Below are 10,764 nucleotides of genomic sequence, written 5' to 3'. Positions count from 1 at the left end.
GGACGGCCTTTGGTAGAAACAGAACACCCGATGGTGGCAACGTCAATACCGATGAAGACATGAGGGATGCTATCGGAGCCGGAATCCCACCTCATGCAGAAGACACTGCGGGTCAGACGGCTGAAGAGCTTACTGATGAGTTGATGGAGTTGTACCCCAATGATCAAAGAGTCGGAATACCATCGTTGGAGTCTTGGCCACATATTATCAAACCGAACGATTCGTACGCCGAGGTACACGGAGCTCAATATCGTCGATCGTGTGCTCTGTTTGGAGACCTTATCATTCACTACCAGAGAAGACGCGCGAACAAGTTCTGGGCCAAGCATGGAATTCCCAATTATGCGTATCGCTTTAACATCAAGCCTAATGGACAACCAGAGTATGCTGGGGTCACCCATTTCCAAGAGGTAAGCAGACTTGCTTGAATGTCCATCTATATACTGACTTTACAAGGTCGCTTTTGTGTTGTATAATATCCTCGGGGACGGATACAACCGTAAACCTTTTGGTGGTGAAGGATCATATCCAGAGAATGCCAAGGCAATGTCAAAGACTATCAGCACTGCATGGATCAACTTCTTCAATACTCTCGACCCCAACGGAAAGACAGGGGAGGAGATTTTTAGTGGCAAAGAATGGCCTGCTTATGACTTGTCTGATGGTCCTGATGGAGAGGGTATCGTTTTCAATATCAACGGGTCCGATATTGAAGTAGATGATTGGAGATCTGGTGGAATGGAGTGGATGGCTGAGCACGCTTTGGACGTTTTCGGGAACTAAATGGTCGTTTATGGATATTGGGGACTTGGATTTAGGAACCACTGACTTGATCTCACGGTATCAGAAAAATTGACTGCTGGAAGCATAAGAGACAAAATTATTAGGATAACTTATGGCACTTCGACTAAGCTCTTAGACTACTTATTTTTATACCCTAAGACTTAGGAGGCCAACTTTTCTGCTACCTACTAGGCGCGATCCTATTTTAAACCTCCACTCGTGTTAGTTAAGCGCCCGTCTTCGGACTGCCGCAGCTCAGTAGAGACCGTTCAACAAGGCCATAAATAAAACTATCCAGGTTTTATTCTAGGGCGCTTGAATCTTATATCCACAGGCGGTCTAGTAGGCCTTGAATGTTCCGGAGGATTGGGATTTGATTAACAGAACAAACATTCATCTGGGTCTCGCCCATGTCTATCATCATACCTAAACTACAATACAATATCAATCGTCGTGTAATTATCCTTTATGTAGTTCGCCTATCTTGAGCTTAAATTCAACCGGCGATCTCGCACCCTTCGAAGAAACTCAGGAAAGCAAGAATCTGTATCGGTTTCGGGTCCGGCACAGTATCGTCCTCCCACATCAGCTTTGGTGATAGAAGCTTGAGTCCGTTGATGTCACGACACATATTCTCCAATACTCTTCCCATACCTTCAGTACCTCTTATCCGCCATTCCTTTATTCTTCCAAGAAGGCCGGCTTTGTCATCTTGCCCCCATTCATTCGTCTTGTTCAGAAAGGCGATTATCATGGCTGCCATGCCCACAGCAATCGGTGTTGAGACTGATGTGCCGCTCATCTTGCGATAACCGCCGCCGGGCCAATGGCTGTATATATTCTCACCGTAGGTGACGAAAATTGGAAACTTACTATTTGTGCTGGGAGCGAATGTTGAAAGCTTGCTCATCTCGTCGTTCGATCCCACGCAAATGGCCAAACGGCGATCACGCGCTGGCCAGGCTATGGGGTTACGATTGCCATGGTTTGAAGCAGCAGCGAAAACGCTGATCCCCTTGCTATCTGCATCCCTCAGAGTTTTGGTAAGCTCGAGAGAACCAAGCTCAGAGAAGCCAAGTGACATGTTGATAATGTTGACCTTATTTTCAATAGCCCACTTAAGAGCCTCGAACATTATTAGCTCGAACAAAACAGGGAATAGAAATATATCTAAGTACCTCTTGAATTGGATGAGACTCTTTCCGACGCCTTTTCGGGCTTTCGTCTTTGTTCTCGGGTCTCTGTGGTGAGCTCACTTTTGCAATGTATAGCTCAGCGCGTGGGGCAATAGTCATGATCAGACCAGCAATATGAGTACCGTGACCGTCGTTATCAGTCACATCATGCTCAGGCCCATCTGTAAAGTTCTTGCATGCTTTGATCCGCTCACGCTGCGTCTTTTCCGAGACATGTTTCAATCCTATTTTTGTTCTCCTCTTGGCCCGCTGACTAAAGTCTTGATGGCTGAGGTCGATCCCAGTGTCAAGTATGGCGATCTTCACTGGACCAGTCCAGTCTTTCCGAGGGTTTTCGACGTCGTCTTCTGGATTCCACTGTATCTTATGATACCATGTTTGCTCCAAAGTCTTGAGAAAGTCTTCGAAATACTCCGAGCTATTTCATATTAGCACTGTGACCATGTTAAGGGCATTGTGAACAGACTTTTGGGGTGTTTCAGTTGACGCCTCGTCTGATCTCGCATCTGTAAGTGCGAACATCTCCCCTGAACGTGTTAGACTTTATGTGCACTTCGAAGGTTGACATTATCAAGTGTACTTACCTGTGTCTTCTGCGACATCTCTTGAACTTGGAGAAGGCGTTCTGCAGTGCGGCCTCTCCTTTGGGGGTGCCAGTCTGGTCTCTTCGTCTGTTTCCTTTCCCCCACGGTCTATGTTTGAGGGTCTGACGTGCCTAACTGCCAACAGCATTGGGAACCGGTGACCATGGTGTCTAGCAATCTTCCATGCAGTGTCCCCGTTTGCATTGGTTGCCGAGCGGTCAGCATCGTAGTTCAACAAAACCCGAAGAATCTTCCTATCGCCCTTTTCGGCTGCCATCATTAGTGGTGTCCGGCCTGTCTTGGTTTTACAATCAACTTTTGCCTCATGTTCGAGAAGAACCGCAACACATTTCTCGTGTCCACCCCTCGCTGCTACATGGAGCGGATACCACCCGCTAGACAGCCTCGCCTCTACTGCGTGTGACTCGACATGAAGCAGGTAAGCAACAGCTCCGTCAAGATCATGCGAAATAGCCCAGTGTAATGCAGAAACAATGTCGATTGGTGCATTCCGCCGAAGATGTTGACTGAATGAATCCCCAAAGTCACCTTTCTTCTGAGCGCACTCGAAGATGTGAGTAAATTTCTCATGATCGTCTTTTCCCAAGTTCTCGATGAGATTGATTGGCGATTCTCCCTTCTCATTCATGGCTGTAGGTGACGCCCCATGAAATAGTAGAAGAGCGGCAGCAGATGCACAACCAGATCGAACAGCGAAGTGTAGAGGAGTATTGCCATTCTTCGTCACAAGCTTCGGGTCTGCCCCATTATGTAGAAGAGTCAAGATAATGTCTGGAGACACTATGTTCGCGGCAACGTGGAGTGCGCTTCGTTCGTTAGTCTTTGCATCCGACTGAAGATTGACGTCGGCCCCTTTTTCCACCAAAAGTTTCACAATCTCATGATTCTCTGCTTCAACTGCGAATACAAGCGGAGTAAGTCTGTGAAAGCTTCGTGCATTGGAATCGGCTCCTTTATCGAGAAGTTCTTTGACAACCAATGTACGGTTGTGCTCGCATGCGTTGTGCAACGGAGTGCGCCACCTTGGGGATCCCTTCTGACTTCTCGCCTCAAGGCAGTCTTCTGGGTACAGGTTCAGAAGCTCGATGGCGATGTAAACTCTCTTGTCGAGAATAGCCGAATGTATGGCTTCGCCGCGATCTTTTGGTCGATTCTCAGGATCCAATCTATGCTCTCGCATGTACTTTGTATAATCCTCGGGCGTCATGGTAGCGGTCGATGAGTCTGATGAATGTGTGTAAGATTTCCTTGGGCCATCAGCTCAAGTATAGGCGGGTAAATTATGTCACGCTTTGATAACCTGAACAAGGCTTCAGTTATTTTATATTAGAGGGCTCGTTCTCGCCACTATTCAGCTGGGATGTACTGTAACGTCAATGGCGCTATGAACGTGACTTGGACCTTGTCAGCCTAAGATGATCTTCATGCAGTAGTTATTTATTGCTGAAAACCCCCGTGCTGCTTGGATTCCAAAGGCCCTCGTAAACACCACAATATGGCATTCAGCGACAAGCCGAAAAGGCATTGGATCATTCCACAGGAGTGTCTCTCTCCGGTGGATTTAGTTCTTGGAAGCATTCTCAAATACCCCAACGATCCGATCGATATACTTAATCGAAAAGAAGTTGAGCCAATTGACCCTTCAGCCATTGTCAACGAACGGGAGCAAGTAACCAAAAGCTTTACCGACGCGTTGGATACTGGCTTCAACTCCAAAATTGGAGCATCGTCTGTCCTCGCCGCTGTACTGGGCGCCTCTCCATTCATTGAAGGGAATTGGTCCAAGGGCGTATCCTTCACCATTGAAGCGAAAAACGTTCGAGCCCAACGTTTTATCCCAACGGAGCCTTACGTTAATAAGGCACTGCGCACCCCGCAAGTAGATGCCTTTGTTCGCGACTCCTTGTTTAGCGCTCCGGTATATATGGTGGTTGGAATTTCTGTCGCAAAGGCCCTATCGCGCACAGCGAGCCGATCCCACAACAGAGGCGGAGGTGGAGGTATGGGAATAGGGCCGCCAGGCACAGGAATTGAGGTGTCTGCAGAATTAACCGCAAATCATGGAGTGGAGTCATCCTATCATGACTCGGTCGAGGATGAAGTCGTTCTGGCATATCGTCTGCGAAGATTTCGCTACTCCAAGGGGAAGGATGAGTTTAAAAGGGCGAAGCAAGATGAGACCAAGCATACTCGTTACAGGCTGGAGGACAGGATGCTGCGAGTTGAGAAGGACGATGAAGAAGATGACGACGATATCTATATTCCTACCTTTTCTTATTTTGACGAAGATGATATCGTTGCTTCGGATGTGGAAATGGCAGGATTTGTGGAAGGTACTGATGAGGAAGATTCTGATGACGCCTACTAACAAACAAGTGCGGGCGGACAACTTTACGGTTAAAGAAGGGGATTGTTATATTAAACAGTTCAGGTACACGCACTCTTGTATTGAAACTCAGTGCCAGGGACATTCTTTTGTTGTTTTTTGTTTCGACTTTACATTGTTTGCTACGACAGTCTGTTTCTCAGAAGATACGATCTCATTTTCCATCGTGTCTAGGGTATGAACTCGGGTCAATCCCATACTGTTATAAACTTGAGACAACCGAATAGATTGAACCCCAAAGTCTGAAGTCTTGGCAGATCTTATGCTTAAGAGATAAGCTTGCTTGTACTAGCACTTCTCAATCCTCTCCCAGGCGGTGAAACTCCGAAGGATTCTCGGAGTCCCAAATTGGCAACTGAGGATCTATTTATACTGCCCCTGCAAGTTGGAGGCATAGAGTTCCTCCGAATATTCAATTGCTTATAAATAATTCCTTTTAAATATGTAGTTAATCCTCGTGTAAGCATCATCTGTTAAACCAGCTTCTCATTGTCTCAAGATATTAAATCACGTCAACATGTCGACCGAAGATAGCAAGCCTGAAGGCACTTATGAGGCAGGCTGCCACTGTGGTCATATTAGCCTCTCTGTGACTCTATCTCCTCCTCTACCCGAGCATGAGGTTACAAACTGCAATTGCTCCATCTGTCGTCGAGGGGGTTATCTTCTTGTTTGTTAGATTCCCTTTATTATCGGCTTCATTTAACGTGATGAGCTAACCTATATGTTAGACCCAACCCACGAGAAAGTGACATGGCACAACGGTTCAGACAAACGTGTCGCTCGATACATGTTCAACACCAAAACTCGTGATCATATGTTCTGCCCCAAGTGCGGTGCCAGCATAGGCATAGACTTTGAGAAGAAACGACCAGAGAAACCACTCTATGGTATCAGTGTACGTACTGTAGAGATGATTGGTCTGGAACCGTATCGAGTAACTGACAGCTTGCAGGTGCGACAGTTTAACAACATTGATCTAGACACGCTCCGTTATAAAAAGTTTGATGGCATGCACAAGATGGAGCCGGCTGTCGATTTATCGGGCAAGGAGGCTTCTGCTTCTGCTTCTCTCTAGGTTCTGAATTAGGGAACCTGCCAAGCATAGTTGGTGTTGCTCGTCTTGGAAAACAAGGATTGAAGGGCACCAATGAATGATCAAGATGATAGCTGAATGCTTATTGGGTTCCAAGCCATTTACGCAAGCTTTTGAGGGTGGAGACAGAGAAAAGATCGTACCATGTTTGATGTGTTGCATGTACGTTAGTGTCACTGAATTCCCTGTTAGCCTGTAGGTCTAGCCTGTAGATTCCCTGTCTGCTTGGCTCTCGATCATCGATTAGCAGTCTTGGCTTACATCTATCATGTTAATGGTAAGATGAGTGGATACAAGTATTGAGTTTGCACATGAAAAAGAGACTTGATACAGAGTACTGGAAGTGACAATAGAATCATGATTGCCTGTTCACGTCACTCAATTTGATGGCGTTCAGGAATTAAAAGCCCAGCCACGAGTGCGGGGGGTAATGGGAGCTCCCCGCTCTAGGTACCTAGCCCGCTATTAACCCGCTGTAGCTTCCCGCCACGGGTTTGACGCGGCTCTTGACATGCACTAAAAAAATGATCGACCTGGACCAAAGCTCCCTTGTTTAATCGACGTCATCGATCGACCTTAAATCATGTCTTGCTAATGGATGATTTCATGTTTCCTTGGTTGATTGCGTTTCAAGCAACCATCCCAAAAGCGATGAATCAATCGCAATGGGCCAAGTAATGCTATTTGTGTGACGCTAGGCAATTGCCCAATATTTGCTTTATCTCTTCCCCTCTCTCGCTTTCTCTTCTCTTTCTCCTTCCTCATCACCTATTATACCCAAAGCGAGCTTGCTGGGGAAGCTGATCATTAATTCAGTCCTCCAACTGCTACAATCGCCATCATGTCGCAGTTTGAGCAACAGACTGTGCCATCGGCCGGCCAGCATTACAGCGGCCGGAACCGCGTCCCCAATGTCAAGGAGTTTATGGACCAGCTGGATCAGAATAAGAAGCAACGCGATGCTGAGATTGATCAACAACTCAACCAGAACAACATCAAAGGCGAAACAAAGGACCACAAACAAAACAGAGCGGAAGCCATCCGAAATCAAAAGGATGTTCGCATGGTGCGTGATCCAGTCACCGGAAAGGATGTTGGTATCCGAGACGCAGATTTCGATTACAAGGAAGCTGTCGAGAACCCGCAGGTACGTTAATGACAGTGTTTTATATCATCAATCATCATAGCAGCTCTAACATTTGCCCAGATGTCAGTTCCCAATGAGAACCTAGGAAAGCCTGCCACTATAGCAACCTCTTCAAAACAATCTGGAGAGGAGTATCGTTACGCCCAAGATGTCACTGCGCCCCCAGACCCCATTCAGGAGGGTGCGACATCTGATGTTCCCATCCGAAGCGAGAAAACCTCTGTCGTGTTCTACAAGACTCCGTCGGTGAGCTACGAACCAATGTTTGCCATTCTTGAGCAGCGCTCCAATGTCTTGTGCGCCGGCATCTTCTGCTCCATTGTCTTCATTGGAAAGATGTTTGGTGGTCGTCTCTTGGGTCTCATCCCTCTGGGTTTCTGTGTTGCGTCCGGTGTTTTCCTGTGGACAAAGGATTTGATTCGTCAAGGCAGAGATCTCGAGTGGTCGAGCGAACAAGACCGTGGCGAGACTGCCACTGCAAACTTGATCCCTGAGTCGGTGGAATGGATGAACACGATGCTGGGCGTCATGTGGGGTCTCATTAACCCTGAGATGTTTGCTGGTGTTGCCGATACGTAAGTTGCCTGGCTCTGAGATACATGCCACATGCTAACAAAAGTAGTCTGGAAGATGTTATGGCTGCCTCTGTTCCTGGCGTTATCGAGAATGTTCGTGTCGCCGACATCTCCCAGGGCAACAACCCCATCCGCATCCTCAACATGCGCGCTCTACCCGACTCTCATGTCCAAGATATTAAAGACGAACAGCACCGACAAAACGAAAAGAACACCGACCCCGAAGAGCTTGCGGCTAACGAGCAAGCTGGGTCCTTCTACAACCTCGAGGTTGCCATCGCCTATCACGCCAAGCCTTCCGGTGGAGATATCGCCTCCAAGGCTCGCAATATGGGTATGCAGCTGGTCTTCTATCTCGGTGTCAAGGGACTTTTTGGCGTCCCATTGCCCATCTGGGTCGAACTCCAAGGTCTTGTTGCAACAGCCCGAGTCCGACTTCAGTTGACTCCTGACCCCCCCTTCCTCAAGACTCTGACCTTCACCCTCATGGGCATTCCCAAAGTCCAGGCTGGATGCACACCAATGATTGAGAAGGGTGTCAATATTCTTAATCTGCCCCTCATCTCCAACTTTGTCAACTGGGCTATTGGCGCTGCGGCATCGATGTATGTGGCGCCCAAGAGTTTGTCGCTTGATCTCGGCAAGATGCTTCAGGGTGACGACATCAAGAAGGAGACTTTGGCTCTCGGTATCATGTTCGTTCGTATTCACAAGGCCACTGGTCTTAGCAAGCAGGATGCACGCGGAAGTAAGGGCGGCGGTTCTGATCCATACATTACCATCAGCTGGAGCAAGTTCTCCAAGCCTCAATTCTGTACCCGAGTTATCCAGGATGATCTTAACCCCGTATTCGAAGAGAGCGCCGGCCTACTTGTTACTGCCGATCTCCTCAAGGCTGATGAGCAGCTATCAGTTGAGCTTTGGGACAGCGATAGATCATCTGCCGATGATGTCGTTGGCAAGGTTGAGCTCAGTATCCAAAAGCTCATTCAGCACCCTGGCAAAATGTTCCCTCAGGTTTCCAAACTCCGAGGTGTCAAGGCTGAGAGTGAAATGCCTGGAGAGCTTCACTGGGAAGTGGGCTTCTTTGGCAAGACACAGTTCCGTAAGGCTCTTCGAACGGATGGTCGGGATCTCAGTCTTCCCAAGGAACTCGCAGACAAGCCTGAGCTTCAAGAGAACAAGGGCGCTATCGATAACGCAGAGGAAGACGCCGTTATCCACACTCCTCCCGATCCTTTGTGGCCTTCTGGTGTTCTGAGCATTGTTGTCCATCAGATTGTCGGCTTGGAACTGGCCAATATCAAGGGCTCCAATGGAAAGCGAAAGGGTCGTGAGTACGAACCAGCCCGCCCTGAGGCCGGCGAAGTAAAGGAGGAGCAAGCCAAGACTCTCCCCAGTTCTTACTGCACTATCCTTCTCAACGACGACCTCATCTACAAGACTCGAACAAAGGTCGTTTCTTCTCAGCCCATCTTCAACGCAGGAACGGAAAAGTTCATTCGTGACTGGCGTTCTGCTATTGTCACTGTCGGTGTCCGTGACTCGCGCAACCGACAACACGACCCGCTCATTGGTGTTGTCCCTCTCAAGCTGACCGACATCCTACAAACCAGCAGCGAATCCACCAGGTGGTATCCTCTCGATGGAGGCATTGGCTTTGGCCGTATCCGCATTTCGCTGCTATTCCGTTCTGTCGAGCTTCGCCTTCCTCCTCCTCAGCTGGGCTGGGATATCGGAACTTTCGAGTTTATGACCAACGCTATCACAACCACTGGATATGCCCCGTCAAACCATGTCAAGCTTCGATTCCGTACTGGAGGATCCTCCGCCAGCATCGGCAAGAGTTCTTCCACGCGTGAAGCCGACGGCATGTCCTTCAACATTAGCGGCGAGAACAACAGCGAGCGCATTCGACTGCCTGTCCGTCACCGCTACAGCTCGCCCATTTTTGTGGAATTCTACCCTAGCGGTAAGAGACACGCCGACGCCTATGCTGTCCTTTGGCTTTTGGAGCTGGTTGATGGCGAGGATAAGGACTTCGACATCCCCATTTGGAAGTGTAACAACGGCCTACGACTTTCCCAGAATTATATCACCGAAGAAAACTACAAATCAGTTCCTGACATCGATATGGAGCAAGTTGGGCGACTCAGGTTCCACGGCCGCTTCTCTCCGGGAACTGACTCCGACCACATCAAGTTTGCCAGCAGTAACGACGATCGTGAGACTATCGAGACCTGGGAAGCCTGTTACGCAGAAGGTGTGCGCAAGCAGGATGTCGAGACCGAAATACCTCCTGTGATTCAGAAGCTACACGAAGAGTCGTTGACCCATGGCCGTGACGTTCTCGCTCAAGCTGATGAGAAGCAAAAGGCCAAGTGGCTGGCCAAGGACGGCACTGACTGGACTGGTGCCTTTGGCGAGGACCCGTCTGCTCTGATGTCGGTGGAGAGGCACAGTCAGGACAGTGAAGAATATGACGACTTTAACGAGGACGACTCTGATCCTGACCTTGGTATCCAAGACGGGGACACTGAGCCAACGGACCCTTCTGAGAATGGCCGCCCTTCAGTGGATAGCACAGGCACCAACGCGACAAGTGCAACAACCGATTCTCAGGCCAGCGCCAGCAGCAACAGCAAGAACCCGATCAAGAAGATCAAGTCCTACCGTTCTGACAGCCGTGACATGCACCGCAAACACCGGGGCCTCATGCAATGGCGCCCAATGCGTAACCTACAATTTGCAAAGGATGAGGCAAAGTTCGCCGTCAGAAAGGTGGCCAAGCTTGGTGCCCTAGATGGTCGAAAGCCCGATGTTGAGACTGAGGTTTAATGAGTTGGATTTCCTTTGTAGTGGAGGTAATGAACACGAAGGAGAAGGGCAAACAAACGAGATTGATGATGACACGGACGGAGTTTTCATGATTACCTATGTTGTATAATAAACACGAAGTATGGAGTCGTTTTATGC

General features: G+C 48.6%; 5 protein-coding genes across 5 annotated transcripts; 4 read left to right on the top strand and 1 right to left on the bottom strand.

Moving 5' to 3' along the window:
- Positions 1 to 59: 59 nt before the first annotated feature.
- On the top strand, positions 60 to 783 carry FGSG_04374 (uncharacterized protein; the record flags this gene model as incomplete). Its single annotated transcript, XM_011322931.1, has 2 exons — positions 60 to 410; positions 457 to 783. 2 exons carry the CDS (start codon positions 60 to 62, stop codon positions 781 to 783), a joined length of 678 nt encoding a protein of 225 aa, XP_011321233.1.
- A 496-nt stretch (positions 784 to 1,279) lies between these two features.
- FGSG_04375 (uncharacterized protein) lies at positions 1,280 to 3,791 on the bottom strand (the record flags this gene model as incomplete). Its single annotated transcript, XM_011322930.1, has 4 exons — positions 1,280 to 1,924; positions 2,040 to 2,397; positions 2,446 to 2,485; positions 2,564 to 3,791. 4 exons carry the CDS (start codon positions 3,789 to 3,791, stop codon positions 1,280 to 1,282), a joined length of 2,271 nt encoding a protein of 756 aa, XP_011321232.1.
- Positions 3,792 to 4,079: 288 nt separating this feature from the next.
- On the top strand, positions 4,080 to 4,952 carry FGSG_04376 (uncharacterized protein; the record flags this gene model as incomplete). The annotated part of the gene is made up of 1 exon (XM_011322929.1): positions 4,080 to 4,952. One exon carries the CDS (start codon positions 4,080 to 4,082, stop codon positions 4,950 to 4,952), a length of 873 nt encoding a protein of 290 aa, XP_011321231.1.
- A 535-nt stretch (positions 4,953 to 5,487) lies between these two features.
- On the top strand, positions 5,488 to 6,048 carry FGSG_04377 (uncharacterized protein; the record flags this gene model as incomplete). The annotated part of the gene is made up of 3 exons (XM_011322928.1): positions 5,488 to 5,542; positions 5,702 to 5,868; positions 5,926 to 6,048. The coding sequence occupies 3 exons, from the start codon at positions 5,488 to 5,490 to the stop codon at positions 6,046 to 6,048; spliced, it is 345 nt and encodes a 114-aa protein (XP_011321230.1).
- An 859-nt stretch (positions 6,049 to 6,907) lies between these two features.
- On the top strand, positions 6,908 to 10,626 carry FGSG_04378 (uncharacterized protein; the record flags this gene model as incomplete). Its single annotated transcript, XM_011322927.1, has 3 exons — positions 6,908 to 7,213; positions 7,274 to 7,788; positions 7,836 to 10,626. 3 exons carry the CDS (start codon positions 6,908 to 6,910, stop codon positions 10,624 to 10,626), a joined length of 3,612 nt encoding a protein of 1,203 aa, XP_011321229.1.
- Between the last annotated feature and the right edge of the window lie 138 nt (positions 10,627 to 10,764).

Source organism: Fusarium graminearum, chromosome 2 (assembly GCF_000240135.3).
Source record: "Fusarium graminearum PH-1 chromosome 2, whole genome shotgun sequence".
Classification (NCBI taxonomy): domain Eukaryota; kingdom Fungi; phylum Ascomycota; class Sordariomycetes; order Hypocreales; family Nectriaceae; genus Fusarium; species Fusarium graminearum.
The sequence above is the reverse complement of the archived record's forward strand: the minus strand, read 5'-3'. Positions and strand labels throughout refer to the sequence as shown.